This window comes from Onychostoma macrolepis, chromosome 12 (genome assembly GCF_012432095.1).
Source record: "Onychostoma macrolepis isolate SWU-2019 chromosome 12, ASM1243209v1, whole genome shotgun sequence".
Lineage (NCBI taxonomy): Eukaryota > Metazoa > Chordata > Actinopteri > Cypriniformes > Cyprinidae > Onychostoma > Onychostoma macrolepis.
This window is the reverse complement of record NC_081166.1, coordinates 3,121,899-3,146,706: the sequence shown is the minus strand read 5'-3', so window position 1 is coordinate 3,146,706 and position 24,808 is coordinate 3,121,899. Positions and strand designations below refer to the sequence as shown.

General features: G+C 36.3%; 1 protein-coding gene across 1 annotated transcript in view; it reads left to right on the top strand.

Annotated features, from left to right (window-relative positions):
• LOC131550814 (disintegrin and metalloproteinase domain-containing protein 12) overlaps nucleotides 1–24,808 on the top strand; it is a 112,008-nt gene that overhangs the window by 31,835 nt on the left and 55,365 nt on the right. The window contains exons 3-4 of the mRNA XM_058793233.1: nucleotides 589–662; nucleotides 24,540–24,618. Coding sequence (XP_058649216.1) covers nucleotides 589–662; nucleotides 24,540–24,618 — 153 coding nt within the window. The remainder of the gene's footprint in view (nucleotides 1–588; nucleotides 663–24,539; nucleotides 24,619–24,808) is intronic.

Genomic DNA, 24,808 nt, shown 5'->3' with positions numbered 1-24,808 from the left:
ATGTACATGTATATTATGTACATTCACCTGCTGTCTCTCAGGCTGTGGGACGTCCACACGTATCTCGCAGCCAATGCTGCTGTCTGTCCCTCTCCTAGTATTATCTTTATTAGTTCCTCTTCAGTCATGGCTGTAAAGTTCTTTATAATGTTTGTGAATTTGTTTATGCATATGTCTCTGATTGATTTAAATTGGTAACAGTGAAGTAGGAAGTGTGTCTCTCCTGCCTCACAGTGAGCACACACTCTTTGCTCTCTGGGTAACCAGCTCTTTCTGTGTCTGCTGGTCTCGATTGCTAGTCTGTGCTCACTGAGCCTGTACTTGGTCAGGATCTGTCTCTGCTTTGTGTCTTTGACACTCTGGAAATATTCTTCTAATTCATATTTTGATTTTATTGTTCGATAGAGTTGTAATTTACTTTGTGTTGTGGACACACACACACACACACACACACACACATATATATATATATATATATATATATATATATATATATATATCCAAAACCAGAAAGTCACAATTTTATGATTTGTCACCGATTTGTTTTCAGAGAAAATGCATTTCTTATTCGTCTTTGTCTGGTTTTAGGGTCATCCTGGATCACTGAAGGTGCTGATTGAAGTGGATGGAGAGCAACTGCTACTTGCTTTGCAGAAAAATGAGTAAGTCCTTCATTAATCTGTCACTTTACCAAATGTGTACAATAGTATGATGGTAACAGAAGGTAATAGCATGGTACTTTGATATATATATTATGACAGGGGTTTTCAATATTTTAAATGCCGCAGACCCCCAAATATGATCATCCTCTTGTGAAGGACCCCATCATAAAATAATAAAAAAAAAATGTTATAAATATGTGAAAAAAAAAAATATATATATATTCTATATTTATTTCTATTACATTATGTTTTTTCTAACCCCCTGTAGTACTGTACTGTTAGAATTAACTAAATTTATTTAGTCATTTATTTATTTTAATCACTTTTAAAATAAATTTGAATCATTTGTTTGCATTTAATTAGTAGTTATTCATTTTTACAGACTTCTTAGCAATCCTGTGCAGATACATGGTCGCTTACAGAATATCATAGTATTTATTTTGTACACATTCTTTCATCCTAATCTGAATCCATTTATAGATATAAATGCATGACGTCTGTGTTGACAGTTCCTTTTGTATGATAGAAAATGCCCTTCTCAATTGTATCATAGTTTCACCACTATACAATCACTTTAAAACATAATCTGAAACTTTCTGCCATTTTATTTGTTTATTTATTTTTTATTACAGTTCGGGCTAATACTAAATTGCAGTTTTATTGTACTCTTTTTGTGGTAGTTTTGAGGTTTTATCAAAGTTTTGACCATTTGACCTAGAACATGCAGTAAGTGTTGCAGTAATATATGCATAAACTTTTGCCATTTGAATATGAAATACTATGGGGCCACAGTTTGTTGACACACTTATCTAGTGTATATTCAACAGGCTTGTCAGTTCTTGCATCAGTGTGTTGATCAGAATAAAATATCAGAGAAGCTGTTAGTTCAGTCCGTATTTTAGTTTGGTGTTTGATTCCTACATAAGGCACTGTAGTATATCTCTGTCTGCCTTGTAAGAGTCCATGTATTTTTGCTTTTGAAGGTTGAGCTGATGCTCTAATTCTGTGTTTCAGAAGTGTTAGACCAGTGTGGAGCGGTCAATCAGGTCGGTGTAATTGAAGCTCATGTCAGACGAACCCTTGCCGGCTCTGTTTTGAATGCAAATGAACATTCGCCTTGACAGCTTCATGCCGGAGGCGACAAAACGCCACAAGGGTCTAATTTCTGAATCTACCGAATCCCATGCTCTTCATTTGGCGTGCAGCATATCATCCAGAGCGAGACGGTGGGAGTGTAGGTATGAAGGGTAGGTGAGCAGTAGTGATGTAACTGAGGTCTGAGAACTCAGCTCTGAATTTATTCAGGTTGATACTAATCTTCACGGTGAGAGTGATTGAAAACCCTTCTCTGGTAACATGGAGCATGTGTGAATGTGAACCAGAGCGTGAAGAGGAAAAAAGAAACATTCAGAGACTACGGCATATTTAAAGTTGCAGGGGGGTGAAATTATACGATGTAAGTGACCTTGAAGTTATAGACTTATAGACTAACTAGAAGTTATAGGCTGCATGCACAGTGCTTTTAAATGCGGTCCAGATCTTGTTTTCTTATACGAGACAGGACACTAAATTATGTTTTCAGTTCTGATCTTGGCCACCGTGACTTCAAAGTGCACATTGTGCAAAATCTGAGTCCGATTTGGAGTCATTTGATGTAATCAGATCTACTTGTTCAGACATTGTATCAATATATGTCATGCTAATGATGATTTCAGTATTTACTGGATCAGAAATACAAGAAAAAAACAGTAATATAGTGAAATATTATTACAATCTAAAATAACTGTTTTCTATGTGAATATGTAAAATGTAACTTATTTCTGTGATCAAAGCTGAATTTTCAGCATCATTACTCCAGGCATTCTAATGTGCTGATTTGCTGCTAAAGAAACATTATTATTATTATTATTATTATTATTATTATCAATGTTGAAACAGTTGCGTTGCTTCATATTTTTGTGGAAACCGTGAAACATTTTATTTTTCAGTATTATTTGATGAATTCAAAGTTCAAAAGGACAACATTTATTTGAAATAGAAATCTTTTGTAACATTATAAATGTCTTTATTGTTACATTTTGAACAGTATTTTATATAAATATGAAAACCAGTATTGCCATAAAGCCTGTTTTCCACGAAACTTCAGTGTTATTGTGACTTTTGGCTGAGGTTGCAGTGGTCAGACAGTGTTGTGTGGAAATTAAATCCAGCATTTGTTATACTGTATAAGGAAGAGAGCGAGTGTGAGATGTCGTGTGAGTCTCCTGCTCCAGTGAAGCTGATGAATTCCAGTTGTTGAAACTGGATGAAGCAAAGCGGAGCAGAAAAAACATTCGTCAAATGAAATTATCAAAATTGAAAGCTCAGATTTGTTTTTCAAACTCTCTGATTTCAGCACAAGAAGTTCACAACGTTGTGGGAGGTGCTCAGCACACTGATTTACAGGGTCAAAGACTTCAGTTCTTTCTTATAAGCAGCAATGACGCACATATGATGACCGCCGGTTTATGTTTCTCATTTTCCTATACTCTTTTAGTCTATGAATGCTTGATCACAGTTTAGTCACTGTAAGACTATGGCCGAGACAAAGCAGTAGACTTTAAATGAAATAGGTTATGCATGTTTTCTGTAGGAAACACAAGTACAGCATGAGTCCTGTATTAAGTTAGAAACAGTCTTAATAGAACATGATATTTTAAGGGTCAAGGGTCATGCGTGTGTTTATTATAGGCATAGTCTATTATTTAGTCACCCTCAAGTTGTTTCAAACCTGTATAAGTTTTGTTCTGCTGACCACAGAAGAAGATATTTTAAAGAGTTGCTGGTAACCACTGACTTCCATGGAAGGGAGAAAAATACTATGGAAGTCAACTGTTTGCTTACCAACATTATTTCATTGAATTCCATAGTATTTTTGTCCCCCTACTATGGAAGTCAATGGCTACCGCAACTGTTTGCTTGCCAACGTTCTACCACTGACTTCCGTAGTATTTTTTCCCCCCCTACTATGGTTGTCAGTGGCTACCGCAACTGTTTTCTTACTAGCATTGTTTCGTTGATTTCCATAGTATTTTTCCCCCTTTTTTCCCCAAGTCAGTTGCTACTAGCAACTCTTCAAAATATCTTCTTTTGTGTTCAACAGAAGAAAGAAACTCATACAGGTTTGGAACAACTCGAGGATGAGTAAATGATGACAGAATTTTTATTTTTGGGTGAACTATGCCTTTTTAATGGAAGACAATAACAAGACATATAAAGCTGAATTAAACCGTCAGAAATCTCTGTACGAGTTCCCCAAACTCAGTTCATCTAGACAAGAACATGAATTGAATTTAATCTTCTTGATTTTATTCAAAGCCCCTAATTAAGTTGTATAAGTAAATTTAATTTCTGTGAATAACCTGAACTTGAAATGGACTTAAAATTGGATCTTTTCCTCTTCAAAGAATAGAACAAAGTACATTATTCATCTGCCTAGTCAAATACAAAAGTATAATTTTGTGAACAGTGGGGTGGCATCACTCCTGTAGTTTCTGACATTGTAGGGAGAATTGAATTGTAGGGTGCGTTTATGGTGTAACACTAACTAGGGCGCATCAGTATATTCAGTATGTTAGTGTACAGGTTATTTAGTGCATTATTTTTCTGCATACTCAAGTTACAATCTTAATTGGACCTGTAATATTTAATTGAAATGAAACAAGCCTGTGGAAGTGATTTTTGGACTGTTCCCATGGTAACGCGAGGGGCGTGTGAGATAGAGACACAGGGGTGGAAAAGGAGACAACCTCAGTGGAAAGCCTCTCATGAGCGCTGGAGACGTGTTATTATCAGAGACATGACCTCTCCATGTGTCAGACAGCAGAACAAGAGCTCCACAACACCTTCTCACATTATCATGAAGCGATAAACCCAAGCGGATGATGAATACGGACTCCTGCAAAGTGTTTCAGATGGATCACAGAGGCTGATTCGGAGGAACGTTAGAAAGGAAGATAAGATTCACATGTAACTTAATGATAAAGTCTAAGCAAACCACTTTTCAAACTTGTGAGAAAGTTCTGTAAAAAGAAAAAAATATATATGTGTTTACTTTGGCACTATTGAGTAAATACTGACTGTTACTTTAATCCAGCAGTGGCATTTCTATTATAATCTCACAAACACGTTCAGCTGCACAGACTGAAAGATGCTTATAGCAGTGCATCCACAGAGACACAAAGACTCATCTGGAAAAGAGTTTCAGCATAACTGGAGCTGTAATGTGATGAACAGAGAGGAGAAGAGAAGAGAAGAGGCCCTGATTCATGTTGACTTGGATCCAAAAAATATCTGTGTCAAATAACAGTCAACTGAGAGTGTATCACAAAAGAAACCTGAGTCAACTTTTAAGTTAATGCAATATAAATGCAAGGAGAACTGACTTATTTTGCACTAAATTCAGTTCTGAGTCAACTAAAAAAGTGCAAGTGTGAACACGCAGTTTTTGCTCATTGTTTTGATGTTTCGATGGGACTTCAGCCTTGATATTTGAGCAGCAGTTCCATGCGATGCTGACTGTTGATCATGTCACAATTGAAACTGCAATCTGATTTTCTGACCAAATCATGCACAGATGAAAGCATTAGGCACTCAAAGAATAAGGGTGAGAAATCTCTGAAGAAATGAGCGCAGAGCTGGAAAGACGAGAGAGCAGCAGCACAATGAGGCTCGAGTCATGAAAGAGAATGAGAGATGAGCGAGAGAGTGTTTGTAAGACATCCATATAAAAGACAAGAAAATGATGCTTAAAGAGACGGAAGACTGCGACAAACACTCCTCCTCCTCCTCCTCGATCTGCATCTTGAGGGTTTATGTGATGTTTTCTGGGTTTCCCCTCTAATTAATTTGTAATGTCAAGGAGCCGGTTCCCTGCGTTAATGACCGTTGTAAGACGGCAGATAACTGGAGCTCTTGATAAGCCCGTCTGAAATGCTGTTATGAGGCTCAGCACTTGAAGGTCTTGTTTTTCCAGGCTCATGTGCACTAATGAAGAGCTGGAGTCATGGAGCTGCATCATCTGCTAACAGTGGTACGGGTACAAAGAACTGTATTACCATAATCACTTGCCTGTAATGAAGTAATGTAAAGAAAAACTTTGGATGTGGATGTTTGGATGTTGGATGTTTAAAAATGTGAAAAAATATGAATTATTATTATAATAACTTATTATTAATACATAAATATAATATAAATATTATAAAATATGAAATAATGAATTTATGTAATAATAATTACGCAAGTAATATTTAATTACACAAACACACATAATTTTTAGCCTATTGACTAAAAAACATACTACGTGAAAAATACACCCCTAAGTGAAAATGTCCAAATTGGGCCCAAAGTGTCAATATTTTGTGTGGCCACCATTATTTTCCAGCACTGCCTTAACCCTCTTGGGCATGGAGTTCACCAGAGTTTCACAGGTTGCCACTGGAGTCCTCTTCCACTTCTCCATGACGACATCACGGAGCGGATGGATGTTAGAGACCTTGTGCTCCTCCACCTTCCAGTTGGGTTTAGGTCTGGAGACATGCTTGGCCAGTCCATCACCTTTACCCTCAGCTTCTTTAGCAAGGCAGTGGTCATTTTGGAGGTGTGTTTGGGGTCGTTATCATGTTGGAATACTGCCCTGCGGCCCAGTCTCCGAAGGGAGGGGATCATGCTCTGCTTCAGTATGTCACAGTACATGTTGGCATTCATGGTTCCCTCAATGAACTGTGGCTCCTCAGTGCCGGCAGCACTCATGCAGCCCCAGACCATGACACTCCCACCACCATGATTGACTGTAGGCAAAACACACTTGTCTTTGTACTCCTCACCTGGTTTCCGCCACACACGCTTGACACCATCTGAACCAAATAAGTTTATCTTGGTCTCATCAGACCACAGGACATGGTTCTTCTGTATGGTCTTGGCCACCGTGCCACAGCTCAGTTTCAGGGTCTTGACAATCTTCTTATAGCCTACGCCATCTTTATGTAGAGCAACAATTCTTTTTTTCAGATCCTCAGAAAGTTCTTTGCCATGATGTGCCATGTTGAACTTCCAGTGACCAGTATGAGAGAGTGAGAGCGATAACACCAAATTTAACACACCTGCTCCCCATTCACACCTGAGACCTTGTAACACTAACGAGTCACATGACACCGGGGAGAGAAAATGGCTAATTGGGCCAAATTTGGACATTTTCACTTAGGGGTGTACTCACTTTTGTGGCCAGTGGTTTAGACATTAATGGCTGTGTGTTGAGTTATTTTGAGGAGACAGCAAATTTACACTGTTACACAAGCTGTACACTCACTACTTTACATTGCAGAAAAGTGTCATTTCTTCAATGTTGTCACATGAAAAGATATAATAAAATATTTACAAATATGTGAGGGGTGCACTCACTTCTGTGAGATACTGTATATACAGTGAGGAAAATAAGTATTTGAACACCCTGCTATTTTGCAAGTTCTCCCACTTAGAAATCATGGAGGGGTCTGAAATTGTCATCGTAGGTGCATGTCCACTGTGAGAGACATAATCTAAAAAAAAAAATCCAGAAATCACAATGTATGATTTTTCAACTATTTATTTGTATGATACAGCTGCAAATAAGTATTTGAACACCTGAGAAAATCAATGTTAATATTTGGTACAGTAGCCTTTGTTTGCAATTACAGAGGTCAAATGTTCCTGTAGTTTTTCAATGTCGCAATACATGGCCCCGGTCATCCTCTCCTTAATACAGTGCAGTCGCCCTGTCCCATGTGCAGAAAAACACCCCCAAAGCATGATGCTACCACCCCATGCTTCACAGTAGGGATGGTGTTCTTGGGATGGTACTCATCATTCTTCTTCCTCCAAACTCGTTTAGTGGAATTATGACCAAAAAGTTCTATTTTGGTCTCATCTGACCACATGACTTTCTCCCATGACTCCTCTGGATCATCCAAATGGTCATTGGCAAACTTAAGTCGGGCCTGGACATGTGCTGGTTTAAGCAGGGGAACCTTCCGTGCCATGCATGATTTCAAACCATGACGTTTTAGTGTATTACCAACAGTAACCTTGGAAACGGTGGTCCCAGCTCTTTTTAAGGTCATTGACCAGCTCCTCCCGTGTAGTTCTGGGCTGATTTCTCACCTTTCTTAGGATCATTGAGACCCCACGAGGTGAGATCTTGCATGGAGCCCCAGTCCGAGGGAGATTGACAGTCATGTTTAGCTTCTTCCATTTCTAATGATTGCTCCAACAGTGGACCTTTTTCACCAAGCTGCTTGGCAATTTCCCGTAGCCCTTTCCAGCCTTGTGGAGGTGTACAATTTTGTCTCTAGTGTCTTTGGACAGCTCTTTGGTCTTGGCCATGTTAGTAGTTGGATTCTTACTGATTGTATGGGGTGGACAGGTGTCTTTATGCAGCTAACGACCTCAAACAGGTGCATCTAATTTAGGATAATAAATGGAGTGGAGGTGGACATTTTAAAGGCAGACTAACAGGTCTTTGAGGGTCAGAATTCTAGCTGATAGACAGGTGTTCAAATACTTATTTGCAGCTGTATCATACAAATAAATAGTTAAAAAATCATACATTGTGATTTCTGGATTTTTTTTTTTAGATTATGTCTCTCACAGTGGACATGCACCTACGATGACAATTTCAGACCCCTCCATGATTTCTAAGTGGGAGAACTTGCAAAATAGCAGGGTGTTCAAATACTTATTTTCCTCACTGTATATATATATATATATATACATTTTATTATACGCAATAATATAATTATTGGAGCAATTATATGCAAAAATGTATTATTATTATTATTATTATAAAGGACACTTCACACCCTGGACATTCATTCTTTGAATTGCTGCCGTCAGGTAGATGGTATAATTAAAACAAGGATTAATAGATTCAAGAACAGTTTTTATCCTACAGCGGTTACCACGCTCAATGCTGCTAAAACATAATTTGATGTGCAAGAAGAGATCGGGGCAATAATGATAGAATGTATGCTGTGTGTGTGTTTTATTATTTATTTATTTTTTACTATTTTAGCTGTTTTATGTTTGTTGATCATGAGTGATGCATTGACTGGATGGCACTTTAATTTTGTTGTACAGGTTACAATGACAATAAAGATTTTAAACTTGAAACTATTATTATTATTATTATTATTATTATAAAAGGAATTTTCATTATTTATTTATTTTTAATGTGTTTAACCTGTATTACACTGCATTGCGCAATATTTTATTCTAGGCCTAGATTTGATGTCGTGCATTATCTACTTTCATATTTGATTTAAAAGGAACAGCTGTAGTTGTTCAAAACTGGGTTAATTGATGTGGTGTGTGTGTCTTTTAGTTGCATTTTCTTCTTTTATTTAGTACTAAATGTGCTGCCAGAATTACAGATGTGCAGAATTGTTCTTTTGATAATAGATTTCATTTTAAAAGCATTAAATTACTTGCACAGAATGGCATTCAGGCATTACTCATGTCAGCTGGCCATTATACAGTTTTCATTAACATTTCTCCATATTTTATGTTCTGTACAGTGACTTCATGCTTTTACTGACCAGCTCGAGTTCTTTATCCTTATAAGGTGGACGTATGAACCACACAAATCAAAAGATGGATTTTGGGAGTTGAAATGGAGCCATTTGCATTGTTCTGTATAATGAGTCGTCAGTGTAATAGAGAGAAATATTAGCTCTGTTCAAAGCCTGGTGATCTGTTCATGTTTGGTGTGAGTGAGGGGATTCAGAAAAACCACTGGCCATAAATAGCTCTTACCACACATGAAACTGGATTTTGCATTATTTTTAATAAAAAAGTATTTTCATGACTTATGTTGAGCAGTGTTTGATCTTCTACATGACCAAAGTATACTGACGTTCCTCATCTAATGACGAAAAGGGAGTTACAGCAAAAGGCAAGACTTTCAGTGAACAGTAACTTAAATCTCAGTCTCTTCCTCACACTAATTTATCATGTGTTATATTAGTATCTTTCATAGGTTTTGTTAATATTTTAAATTAATATAATTGAATTTTAATATGTGTGTGTAATGTAATATATCTATGTAATATAATGTCATATAATTAGTTATTATATATAATTAATATTATGTTTGAACGTATAATTATATGATTTAAAATTGAATAATAAAATATAAGAATAAATAGATTAGAAATATTTTTGCATGCTGATAAATAAAGCTCCAATGAGCCAAGGCTAAATAAAGTAAAGTAAAGTAAAGTAAAGTAAAGTAAAGTAAAGTAAAGTAAAGTAAAGTAAAGTAAAGTAAAGTAAAATAAAATACATAAAAAATATGTTTTAGTTATGTTAAAAAAACTTAAAATAAAATAAATAAAATATGTATTAGTTATGTTAAAAAAAATAAGATATCACTTGTATTTATTTATTTTATAACTTTTTGGAAAAACATGAGAAGAAATGAATAATTTGGTGGTGAATTATTGCTTTAAAGTGCCCCTATTATGAATTTTTGAAAATTACCTTTCATGCAAAATATGAAAATTTCATTACCCATACTAGGGGCACTTTAAATTTTTAGCAAAGACTTGTATGTTTTTAATCTTGTTGTCTAATATACCTGGCGTTGTATGTAAAGAATATTGTCGGCACTTTGATGAGTTGCTTTTGTTCCTCTTTTTAAGTCGCTTTGGATAAAAGCATTTGCTAAATGCACGAATGTAAATGTCTGCATAAATGTTTCATGTTCCATCTATCACACTAAACACATTTGAGTGTGTGTGTGTGTGTGTGCGTGTTTTTTCCTCACTCGCTCGTCTCACATCCTGTCTTCTCTCTGACACGCAGCTTGACCTCAGACAGAGCATCCTGTTGCCCTGCAGAGTCTCTTGACCTTTGACCTTGGCGCAGTGGCCCCTCAGTCCGACAGCCTGTGCTGAATAAGCATTTGAAAGAGACTGTCTGTTTTGGCCGGTCTGTAGGGGTTACAGATTACAAAAAACACCAAGCAAACAAAACCTCTTGCTTCCGCCCCATTTGACCGGCGTTCACCCCTGAGTCCTGAAGATCTGCTGAGGAAACCGAACCCGGCTTTAGTGCTTTTCCTTTTGTTTGCTGATTTCAGGGGGTTTGGTTTGAGGCGGTGGGTTGCTCTCGAGCAGCGTTTCCTCCACTCGCGCTCTTTAAAGCACAATAAAAGAGGAGCAGGGGCTTGTGGGAGTCTTTCCCTAGCGCTCATGCAGAAAGCAGATGTTGAGTCTTGCGGTGCTGAGCACGAGTCTGGGGTTTGGCTTCAGACGGACGGGTGTGAGAGTTCCCTACAGGGACGCCGATGAAAGCTGAACGTACTGACACTCGAGCTACAGGAAGTGCTGCATGTGTGTAGCTGGGAAAGACAGCAAGAGTGTTTGTGAGGAATCGCTGAGTCCGGAGGAAGTTAGATCTGAGAACACATGTAGAGGCGGAGAGATGATGTACTGTTGGTATTTAAGGATGATTTTGCATTGGAGTAAAGCACAAATAATGTGTGTGTGTGTGTGTGTGTGTGTGTGTGTATTTTTAATGGAAGCGCTGAGAAGTAGTATTATTGTTTTATACAAATAATTATATATTTATTTAGCAGTATAATATAATAATAAAATAATATAAATATTTTATTTGAAATAAATTAAGATTAATTATATATATGGTATATTAAATATAATAATTAAATATTTAATTATAGATAAATTATAGAAAGAGAGATATATGCATGCACACACGTGTGTGTATGTTTGTTTATTTTTATTTTACAATCATACAATTATTCAGTTACTAGTATTGATGTATTTGTATATCATAGTGATATATAATACAATAATGTAATTATTATATATATATATATATATATGCATATATATATATATATATATATATATATATATATATATATTCGTATATAAAAATTGTATATATTATGTATATATAAAATATATAAACTATCGAAATATAATGTAATATAATTAGTTTTATATTTTGTTTATGCATATAATTATATCTTATATTATTTTCACAGTTATACAATTATTTGTATTATTATATTTGTATATATTATAATGATATATTATATAATAAAACATAATAAATAGATTAATACATCGAAACACGTTTGCATACTGAGAAATGAAGCCCCATTGGCCCAGGCTATAGAAAATGAACAATAAAAATAAAATCTATTCATTTATATGTATTTATTGGTTTTTATTGTTATTTCCACTATTTAGTAAAAGAAGAAGCAAAAGAGTAAAGAAAGAGGTCACCTGGGTGTTTTATTAGTTAATTTATTTAGAAACTGTTCTTTTATGCATGCATTTGCTGCATCAGAAGAATAATGAGGCTGACGGTTTGAAGTCATTCGTTCCAGTGCAGAGTTTTCATGAATATAGATGCTGTGATTCATACGCGTTTGCATTTGTAGAAAGATTGGTAATTTAGACACAACCACAGACTCCTTGAGTGCAAATGAAATGTTTTTTTGAGAGCTAGAGCGAAGGACACTCGAGTGCTTCCGGACACGATGCATTGTTCATTTGCCATCAGGTGAATTATGAGGACAAAACACTATTTTTCCAGCCGAAGCGAAGGACTCGTCTAGACAGAGCTCTATAGGGGTTTCCAGGAATCAAGGTTCAGCATGACACGCAACCAAATGGACGGCTTATGATTCAGCACATGGAGTAAAACCAACAAGTAAAACCATTCCAGATTTGACTTGCATGCTGAGAAAATGGCAGATTCATTTCTGCATCAGCAGTGTCATTAAAATAATGTTGTCAAATAATTACTAATTCATCCAAAAAGTGAAGATTCTGCCATCATGTACTCACCCTCATGTCTTTCTTTCTACTACTTTTGTGAAAAATCTATTTAGTTTTTCTATTTACCAGCCTGTGTCTTTTCCATTGTATGATTCAAATGAAGAAGGAAAGTCTGAACGACATGAGAGTGAATAGTTGATGACAGAATCATTGCTTTTTGCAGAATTTTTCTTTCTACGCTGAAAAAAAGAAACAATTTTTGCTCAGAAATTGCTAGAAAATTTCACAAATAATTACAGAGAATTGGCTAGTGTTACATTGAATTAAACATGGCATTTTGATAGAGCAAAACATCATCTGTCCATAATATAATATAATATAAGTTGTATTTTATTTATAGTTTTATAATTATTAGTATTATTATAGTCGTATATAATATTTATTATATTAAAATTATATATAATTTTTTCTTTTATTTATTTTTATATATATGAATCTGAATTATTCATTCTACACTGAAAAAAATGGTGTTAAAATAATTTTCAATCAGAAATTGCTTGTACATTTTACAGAGAAGATTTACATTTTGCAAATGGCGCACTGAATTTAACATCAGATTTTTAGCTAGAAAGATTGAAATATTTTCTTGTCAAACTTACTCCAATAATCTTCAAAAAAATCATTTTTACAATGTATACAGATGTTATGCTCTGAAACATCTCTGTTCTTATGTTACTCAGGTTGTTTGGGGGGATTTTCGTTTAATTCGGGATTTATTAGACATCAGATGAACAGTTGAGACAGAACTGGCGTGTCTTATATGCTGTTCAAATGAATCAGTAAATAAAGTATTCCCAGATGCTTGTGACTGGCTCACGGAGCAGGATTGTTTTCATATATCATATTCTTGCTACTTTTAGCAGATGTGAGGCCGTTTGAAAGGTAGGCCATCCGAATGCTTTTTCAAACGGACATAATGAACACGCCGAGGCCCGAAGGGAGAACAACAGTGGGTCCAAAATACAAGAAGGAGATGAAAGATCTTCCAGGATCTGGTGTGATGGATTGGGACTGAGGTGCATCACAGGGGTTTAGGTCTTGGCTTTGACGTTCAGGCTAATTCGGTACCTTTGGCCGTGACTTCATAAGCTTTCGCACCAAAAATGAAAGTTGGACTCATAAAAAAGGCTTTTTGATTTGTATTTTATGTGATGCTCATTGCGCAAGCGTGAGAGAAGCAAATCCACTGCTGAAATGAGTTTTAAGTGTTAGCATCTGTGGGATGCCATCCAGGAGCTGTTGATCAGGCGAATTTAGGCGATACATTTGCATGTGCTTATGAAAAACCTTTGATTTGTTATTTTTGATTGTTAACACGTTACATGAGATCATTTACCAGAGACATTCGTCACGAATGACACACACTAGCCTCGCAATAACCTCTCGATTTATGTTTTTATTTTTGATTCGATTTTTTTTCCTGACTTTTCTAAGAGTGTGTGGCAAAAATGGCGACGCTATCGCAGATGAAAAGAACTGTGATTTAAAGAAACGTGCACACCCATACTCGTAATATTTGCGTGTGCGATGACAGATGTGTTAATGCGGCCAGATGTGCCCGAAGATCCCGTACTTCAGAGGAGAGTTTGCGTTTTGTATGTTCTTATTGTTGTGGGTTTGGGGTTTCATGAAGAGATGTTTTCATGCTGAAGTTTTGTTCTGTTTGGCAGTACAATGACTGCAAATGGAGAAATACATCATTGATAAATATCATATTTGAAAACACATCATACGCATAAGAACAAAAAATCACAAATGAGGTCTCAATTGTTTCTGCTAGACAGCAATGAGATTAAATGGACAACAAATAAAGACCTCTCAGAACGTTCTGGCAAGGTTTCTAAAAGAACAAATGTTAATAGAATGTTCGTTCAAAGTTATCTGGTCTTTAATAATGTTTTCAAATGTTAGCACAAAAATGTTACTTATACATTGTTTATGGAACCTTTTTTCGGAATTGTTTTAGATGGACATTCGTGTAACTATTAAATGTAACTGCTTTTTTTTAGAATGTTCAAAGAAAATTCAAAAGTAGCATTCCTATAATGTTTGCAAATGTTTCCTTAACGTAAACGGATTTAAAACATTTAAAAAACGTGACATTTTGAAACTGAACATTCAAGAATAACGTTTTCATACCTTACCATATTTTTGTTAGCGGAGTTGCTTCTCAGATGTTTCTCCTGAGAAAAAGAGAGCGGTAATCTCACAGAGTTTCAACATTTGCCCAGATGAAATGATTTTCTAGCTCTGTACTGTTACTGTATATCAATAATTTAGCCGTTTGTGTATATTTTGTTTCGCTTACGTAACTGAAAAAATTCAAGGAGATAAATCTACTTTATCTGACCCTTTAAATGACTTGTGGGTGTTAATTTAGTCAAAATAAACAAAAATGATTAATTGCGTAAAATTACGTTAATTAGAACATGACTGCATTTTTAGGTTTTCTGACAAAACTTTTTTCTTTTCTTTTTTTGCAATGCTGAGAATTTTTTAAATTGAGATCTCTAATTAGTCTTGAACTGTGAAAATCAATGTCTAAGCAATGCATTTCCTATGGGTGTATTTCAAATATGTTATCGAGGATACATTCATAAATCACCAAAATTATTAAATGAATATGAAGAAATTCATTTTAAAATTATGTCTGAAATGCAACCCACAAATTCCCACAACAACAAGACAATATCCAGCTTTTTCTTGTCGTACAAATGGGCGCTATTTGTGAATTCTATGGGTTTAGCTTCCGGTCTCATCCGCGTCCAGCTATTTTTAGCTGTACAAAACCGTTCGTTTTGCTGCTTGAAACTGAAAAATGCAGATAATAAGTCTGATATTTACAGCTGTAATTAAATTAATTAAAGCCAGAAAAAACGTTGACCAGTTCTTTTACTTGTGGTTGATCAGTTGTTGCTTTGAGTCTTTATTGTTTTTAGTTTTTCACTCGTTTTAGCTCATTCTCAGAGACCATTGCTACTCATTTTCCAGCACTTTCATGTATAGCAAGAATGTTTGGCTCTTTTGAGTGTTTTGTTGTGACCTTTTGCTCTTGTGTGTTGAAATAACCTCCTGACCTCTTGACTCCCTCAGGTGCGTTTCCTCAATGTTTAGTCACAGCTGAGCAGTTTTCTGGTCCTCAGGTGTTTTCTGTGACCCAGTCTCCTGCGCCTGCCTTCGTTCCAGCTCATGTTGGAATAGTTCATCCCTGCGATGAGGCAAGCGGCCTTCGTCCGGTCCAAGGGTGTAACGCTCCTCGTTAGCTAAAGCTTAAGAGCTGGCTGCAGTCTCTGTCCTGCCATGGGATGTCATTACATCAGCCTCTGAATATTTCCATGGATTATTGCATTCCTAGTCAACAGTCCTCCCATCACATCAGCGCTATTTGGTTTATTCCTGTGAGTCGTTTAGAAATTAGATACTAGGTTCTGATCTTGTTATGCTTAAGAACTCACCCTGTTGATGACAAAATTGACTTTGTTAACTCTTTCCCCACCAGCGTGTTTTTTTTTTTTGTTTGTTTTTTGTAAAATGTTGCCAGCCACCGCCAGAATTTTTAAACATTTCCACTAAATTTTCATGGCCCAGATTATTTTGTTGTATCTTCTTTTTTCTAGCTTTTATTCTAGCTTCATGCATTCTTGTTTTATCAACACTTAAATGTGCGCAAGTTTCATAAAAAAGCAACATTTTGAACAAAAAGCTGAGAAAATTATCAAAACAATGAACGAAGCCTAGATGGAGTAGATCGCTTCCATCACCACCAAAGTTTCCTGGATCGACATTTCATTCGGTAACGTTGGGCAGTTTTGATTTATATGCTGTTTATTGTTAGATGATGGTGTTATTTTACATATGCATCTGCTTACTTTCGTGATCGCTTGTTTCACCCAAAAATGGAACATATGTCATCATTTAAACAAAAGAACACAAAAGAGGATATTTTGAAGAATGTAACCAAACAGTTTACGGTAGCCATTGACTTCCATATTTTATATTTTTTTCCATACTATGGAAATCAATGGCGACCATCAAGTCTTTGGTTACCAACATTCTTCAAAATATCTTCTTTTGTGTTCAACAGAAGGTAGAAATTGATACAGGTTTGGGACACGAGGGAGGAAATGATGGCAGAATTTTCAATTTTTTGTGAACTATCCCTTAAAGCCAAAAGTTTGCTCTGGTTTCCGAAGCTGTAACATCAGTTTTATATTTTCTGAATTGTTGTCTGTGGTGTTTGACATGTACTGAACCCAGAGCATTCTTTTAAAGCTTATAAGTTCTTAAAATATATTTTCTATAATTGCTGAAGTGCGTTTGGCAATGTAATGTCTGTCGTGTCCAGAGAGAGGAATATTTTACCTTAAATAATCGATTTTCCATGAAATTTTGGGTTTGGTATGAGTGCTGGTTTCTCTTTTATGGTCCATTGGCTGATGATTTTCCATTAGTTCCAGAGCAGATGTTTGATACAGGAGACGAAATGACCTCAGTGGAATTTACACTGTGCAAGTCGAGGCATTCGATCACACATCACTTTTACATTTGCTGAGGAAAATGTATGTGCTTCTCACCTGAGCAAATGCACCTGCTCACTACTGTTTTGAGTGGTTGCCAGGTTGTGGCTATGTGGTTGCTAAAGTGTTCTGAAGAGTTGTAGTGTGTTGCTATGCAGTTGCTATGGTACTCTTGAGTGGTTGCTTTGTGGTTGTTAAAGTGTTTTGAGTAGTTTTGTTGCTAGGGTGATCTGGTTAGTTACCAGGTCGTTGCTATGTGGTTGCTAAAGTATTCTGAACAGTTGTAGTGTGTTGCTGTGCAGTTGCTATGGTACTCTGAGTGGTTGTGAGGGTGTTGTTATGCGGTTGCTAACATGTTCTGAGTAGTTTTGTTGCTAGGGCGATCTGGGTGGTTGCAAGGGTATTGCTGTAAAGTTGCTATGATGTTCTGGGTAGATCCCAGGATATTGCTGGCTGGTTGCTAAAGTGTTTTAAACCATTTTAGTGTGTTTCTATGCAGTTGCTAGAGTGTTCTGAGTGGTTGCTAAAGTATTTTGAATAGTTGTAGTACATTGCTATGCAGTTGCTAAAGTGTTGTGGGTGGTTGCCAGGGTGTTGCTACGCAGTTGTTAAGTCATTGCAGAGGAGCTTTTACCTTGTTGCTGTGTGGTGTGTGTGCATTTTCTTATTGGCTCAAGTCAAAAAGTCTTTGGGCTTTAGGATATTCTGATCTCTAGATGTAAATCTGAGGGATTTTTATCATCTCTTTTATCTTTCACCTGGCACAATCGTACATCTAATTGCTTATTAAAGTAACAGCACACCTCTCCTCAATGAGCTGCATGATTTGAGGTATTATCCATGGAGAACGCTAAACAGAGGTCTTTAATACAGACTCTGCATTACTAATCCATCTTCCAATTATCAGATAAGAGGACAAGCAGATGTGCAGGATGATAAAGAGGAACTAATTTCTGTGTGAGAGGAGACGCTCTGGAACGAGCCGTGACCTGATTTCTCCCAAGGAAGCATGAGAAAACTGTGCTTTGTCCTTGAAAAGATGGGCATGAGTTCATTGCAGCTGAATTCACGGTTAGTCAGCCAAGGCCTGGAAAATAACTTTGTCCAGCCTCCCTCGTTGTTCGTTCCTCTCTTTTGTCTATCTTTCTCTCTCTAGTGAAGGGCTGGACTCCAGTCTGGATGTGTCTTACCTCAGCATGTAAATAAAATCAGGCACATGTGCTCTTCATTTAAAGCTGGCAGAGCTGAAGTGTTAAAGAAATCGTTGATTATGTGATGACTCACCCCCGAGTTGTTCTGAACTGACATTCATGCTGTTTTCTTTTTGGTGCAGAACACAAAAGGAGTGTGTACTTTCCTTAAGCATCTTTACACAGCTCTTTTCTTCCAATGACATCTTTAGTTCAAAAACAAACTAACACCAAAAAAAGTATTCCAAATGACTTGTCTGCTACATTGCAAGTCTTCTGAAGTAACTTAGGTGAGTTAGTGACTGATTTATGTTGTTGTTTACTGATAATGAAACAAAATAAAATAAATATGAATAAAATAAAAAACATGTTTAAATCATTGTATATTTGTAATAATTAAAAAAATTAAACATTAAATAGAATAATATAAAATATTACACATAAATAATAAATCATATAAATAATTATTATTATAACATAATATTATATTATAATAATAATAATCTAATTTGTAGTTTTATTAATTAAATATTTTATAAAATTAACATTTGTTAAATAATATTTAATAATTATTACAATTATTTAAAAAATAATGCACAAAAAATGATGCACTATTTTTTGAGTTTGGACATGAATTAAGGAAAAACTTTCCAAGCTTCAAGGTGATCAGTGAATGAAGATTTAAATACCAGTCTGCTCATCACCCAATGTTGTCATCTAACTTAAAGGGGTGGTTGATTGCAATTTCACTTTTTTAACGTTAGTGGGTAATGTTGCTGCTTGAGCATAAACAATATCTGCAAAGTTGCAGCGCTGAAAGTTCAATGCAAACAGAGATATCGTCTTTTAAAATTCTGGAAGTTTAATGCCTACAAAAACAGCTGGTAAGGGACTACAACGAACTACTTCCCGGGTCTGATACGTCACGAACCCAGATAAACCCCGCCCTCGGGAACATGTAAGGAAGGGGCGAGGCCATGCTGTGCTGCTTTAGAGAAGAGGAAGAGAAAACTAGGGGTGCACGTAAAAATCTATTCATATATGAATCACGATTCTGTCTTCTAACGATTCTAATGGATTCACAAGTTTCAAAATTAATGTTCTAAAACGGCGGTTCTTAATAATGTTCCTCGCGTCGCCCTGCTCTGCATCTCTATCTCTCTCTCTCTCTCTCTCTCTCATTCAGATCGTCAGATCAGCTCCAACAAACTGTTCCAATTATACATTTTCACATAGCAATGAGAAGCATTATACATGGACGCGTGTGCAGTTGCCGTACTGATCTTGCCGTATTAAAGCTTTAATCAGAATAAAACCGTATATTAAAAGCTAACATAAGCAGTAGCATAATAACAGCGTATCTAAAAGTATGAGACAACAAACAAACAAACATTCCATTAAAAGCCGTGCTTGCACAGGTTCAGCGTGATCCTCTTCACTAATATCCTCTGCGTCTCAATCGGACTCAAATTGATAAGAAATATAGACGACAACATTGTTTACAATACAACCAGAGCACATGTGCTGATCTGAGGGGCGGGACATTTAGACGCATGCTCGGCGCTTTAGCGAATCACAACACACTGAGACAGCTAACCAATCAGAGCCCATCACGTATTTCCGAGGGAGGGGCTTCATAAAAACAGGAAGTAATCGAGACGTTTGTCAGAGAAGGGACAGAGTGGTGTGGAATAAAGGTAAATTATATGAAAAATAATGCGTTTTTAAAAAAACGAAGCATGAACACATGTTAGACTGCACCCCATAAACACCAGCCAAGCCAAGAAAAAAAACAGTAAACCACCCCTTTAAGACTAGTAATATATAGCACACATTGTTTGGATTGCTTTTGTAATGCTTTGATGGTGTTATTTTATTTATTTATTTATTTATTTTTTTGGAGTTTGACAGATGACTATGAATTGTTACTATATGAAAAAGAGAAAAAATAAGGTTCAGGTTTAAAATGACTTGAGGGTGAGTAAATAATGACAGGGTTTTCATATTAGGCTGGACTATTCCTTTAAGTTCTATGCTTGAAAGAGAAACCTGTGCTGTTGTTTTTATTCTGTCCACACCTGTCGTGTCCCTTTCTAGTTTTCTATCTTGTGAGAACACAAAGTATTAAGTGACCAGGGGAAACAACAGCGCCCTGCTGTGTCTTTTTCCCTCAGTGACTGATGATTTGATTAGTTTTTTTTTTTTTCTGCTTGTGGCTTTGCTGCAGTCGTCTTTCCACAGCATGAAAGGTAGAATTATTTCTCTTCTTTTCTCCTCCGTACAAAGAATTGCTAATCTTTCGCTCTGTTTGGTCTCTGCTCGTGTGAATAATTGAAAAATAAATGAGAAAATGGTCACAGAAACATTATAACACAGTGTCAATGAGGAAATATTTATAGTTGCTTGTCATTTTAACCTCTATTTTAGCCAGTTTCTTGACTGTATGTGTGTTGTGTTGGAACAAGATCTCCTCAAGGACATGCTAGTGATGTCAGATGATGAGCTAATGAGATGTAATGAGGATTTTGGATGGTAGTGGCGAGATGGTATGACGTAGTGGTTTAACTTCACCCAAAAATGAAAATTTAGTGTTCAAAAAGGTCCAAAAGTGGTTCATATGACTATATTCCAGAAGTTAGGGTGAGTGATTCATTTTTGAGTCCCCTGAGTTTTCCATTCGTTGATTTTGGAAGTTTCTGCTGCCATTTTTTCCAAAGTTTCCTCATGATTAATGTGCTTGTATTTGTACCCGTTTATAAGCTGATTTGAATAAATGAATAAATCTGCCATATTATGAAGGACACACACATGGTCTTCATCGGCCTCTTCTTCAGTTTAATGCTTATACATTATTGATTGATTCATTAAAACAGAGGTTTTGTTTAGTAGTTTCTGGAAGGTATTAGATGATCCTTTTGGTGGAAATGCTCTGCAGATTTTTATAGTTATAAACAGGGTTCCCACAGTAATTCAAAATGGTAAAACTGTGATTTCCAGGCCTGGAAAAGTCTTAAAAGGTCATGCAATTTTATTTTATCTAGTAACTCTCATTAGCTGTATTACCATTAGCTGTATTTTTTTTTTTTAGTTTTTGTTGTTATTCTTTGTGAATGCATTCTCTATTATATTCCTTTTAAAAAACCCTACAAATGACTAGAAAAGTCATTGTTCCAAAGGTACAGGAACCTTATGCAACGTTCATAGTTTGTAAATATATTTGTTTCTAAGCTCAAAATCAAATCAGAGCTCGAAAAGAAGGATAAATCCTATTTTTGGCTTTTGACAATCCACATCATCTGTGGACAATCGAGCAGTATGTTGAGTTGCCTCAACCATATGCCTCCAAACACACCTGTGGGAATCAACCTGGCCAAGATTTGGACCTCCGATTGTAGTTCAGACGTCGGTTTGCTGCTCCTTCAAGAGTTTGTGCTTGTAAATCTGCTTCTGCTGCATGTGTCATTAGAAGAGCAACATCTGTCAGAACGTCTGTGATCAAGCGGCAGATTTTAAGACTTCTCATCCCTTCCTAGATTTTTAGATGCTACTAAACCCCTGCCAAATGCTGTTTTGTAGTTACATGTGCTGTTAATCCCATTTACCATGTGAAACAGTGCTGGGTTGAGACCAATTAAACAGCCGTCCATTATAATTAAGCAATAAGGGACGAGAGGTCGGGTTGCATTATGAAAAGAGTTCCTGCAACTCCTTTAAAATCCTATATTCAAATCCTTTTATCACTTAAAAAACAATGAATGCATAATAGGAAACATGAACGCTATTAAATAAAGTAAATCCAAAAGTGAATACGCTATTAAAGTACATGTATTAAGAGCAGTGTAGGGAAGGTTACTTTAGAAATGTAATAGGTTACAGATTACAAGTTACCCTATTTAAAATGCAATTATTATTGTAACTATTTCAATTACTTTAGTAATGTAACTGATTACATTTGATTACGTTTTGATTAGTTTCTAATGAATGTTTTCAACTGTTAATCAACTCTCAGACAGCTTTAAAAGACCTTTAAATGGCAGGAAGCAATGTGCACTTCAAAAACAGGCTAAGCAAAAATTAGACATATTCTAGCTTTTTACAGAAAATATTCAGATGTAACCCCCTTTGCAATAGTTAACTTAATTTCACATTTTTTCTCAGTAACTGTAACTGATCACAGTTACATTTATTTTGAAAATAAATTACATAATGTTGTGACATGGATAGTTACTCCCCAACCCTGATTAAAAGGATAGAAAATTTCTTAAATTATTCCTTAAACTAAAGTTAATAATTGTAAACTTGGTTATGTATACAAAAATGTGGGGGGTCAATAAGGTTTCTTTCTTTTTTTCTTTTTTTTCTTTTTTAAAGAAATTAATACTTTTATTCAGCAAGCATTAAATTGATCAAAAGTGGCAGTAAAGACATTTATAATGTTACTAAAGATTTCTAGCGTTCAGGATAGGAACCAGGACAGAATATATCGGTTTTATAATAAACATTAATCAGAAATTAATTTACTTGCTGTCAGAACAATGCATTAGGGTTTTACATTCAATTATAGGTTCGTCTAATCTGTCTAATCTTTTAAAAATCAATTCATTCACTGTCATTTTGTAGTTCTTTGATGGTGCGGTACAGATCAGATTGTCTCCATGCACCGCTATGGGCTTTTCTTTAGATCCGAAAAGCTATTTTTAACTGCAAGTGTTTGCTCCTAGTTTCTTGGAAACCTTCAGATTCTGTTGTTAATTCACTGCAGGGTTTTCATTGATTTTTCCACATGAAGCCCCACTGTGGGCTCCAGGATCACGTAATTCGATTTAAGAGAATACCGGTTCAGTTGAAAAAGAGTTAAGTTTGTCGAGAAGAGATGGACAAGTTTCTCCTGGAAGTTGAAGTATATAATGTGCGGTATGCAGTAGGAAGAATAACTTTCGCACTTTATTCTGCAACATAAATTACATGCAGACCACAATCTGAACAGATTATTAGCATAATGTCAATGATTTCAGATAAACCCGCCTTAAAAATATCAATCAGTCAATCTTTTCCTGGAGAAGTGGACGGTCAGAATGAAGTGACCCAGACTCAGTCTGTTTGTGTGTGTTGTTATTCTGTGACTCAGCAGTGCTGTAATCCTCTTCATGAGTTTGTCACGTTCAGGTTCTGCTTAAGAAAGCACAGCTGCGTGAGGAGCAGATGCAGATGGGTGCAGATGTCAGTAATGGTCTGATCGGAACATTATCTCAGCGGGGAGAGAGAGGAAGAGAGAGAATGAGGGCATCCTTTCACGAGCTGAGGGATCTGTCTTTGATCTGTGATCATTTGCAGCTGATCGTGTTTGATCAGATTATATAGAAAGAGGAACAGTACAAAACACTGTAAAACTCCCTGCATCATCATCACATCACATCATCACAGACAAACGTCTGCTGTCTCTTGCTGTGACTTAATATCTGAGTGAAAGTTGGCGGGGCTTAATTTTGTGTCAGCTAACAAATGTTTTTTTTAGTGAAAAATTACATTTTAGTGAAAAGAGTTTTGGCACAGTCAGATATGGTGGCATTAGATCGTTGCTATGCAGTTGCTGAGTGGCTTTAGACTGTTGCTATGTAGTTGCTAGGGTGACTTGAGTGGCTTTAGACTGTTGCTATGTAGTTGCTAGGGTGATTTGAGTGGCTTTTGACTGTGGCTGTGCAGTTTCTAGGGTGCTCTGAGTATTTTTAGGCTGCCATTGGCTGAGGTGCTCTGAGTGTTTCTATGCTGTTGATTGTTTTTAGAATGTTGCTGCGGTGTTCTGAGGGGCTTTCAGCTGTTGCTATGCCGTTGCTGAGGTGATTTGAGTGTTGCTAAATTGTTGCTATGGTGCACTGATTGTTTTTAGACTGTTGTTCTGCAGTTGCTAGGGTGTACCAAGTGGCTTTCGCCTGTTTCTATGCTGTTGCTGTGGTGCTCTGAGTGGCTTTAGACTGTTGCTATGCTGTTGCTAGGGTTCTCTGAGGATTTTTAGACTGATGCTATGTCATTGTTGGAGTGCTTTAAGCAAAAATCTTAAGTGTGATAACTTTTTGTGAAGCAACGCCACATCTTTTCTTTTACAAGGCACATGATTTGACAAATCATTCAGGACTAGTTACAAGCTAAAACAAAGGGTTAAAGGGTTGTTCAAATTGCTAACACTTACTAAAATGTTTATTTAATGTTGACTAAATAAAATGACTGGAGTAGGAAATTAAAGAAATAAGTGAAAGTAACTCAGTTTTGTGTGTGTTTGTGTTGCAGAGGGCTGTTTGCTAATCACTACACAGAAACACACTACCTGGAGGATGGAAGTGCCATCACCACCTCACCGAATGTCACAGTAAGATCACAACCACTGCTTCCATCCAGATTTAACCCAACGCCTACAAAACACATGGCAACATGCACCTCCTGTAACAAACCCGTTATTCTGCAGAAAACTAATTGGTTCATGTGCTCTGAGGACCCGAAACAGGTGGAAATGGTACAAAATATAGGATTTGTTACAAAACCTAACAAGCTACCTATGT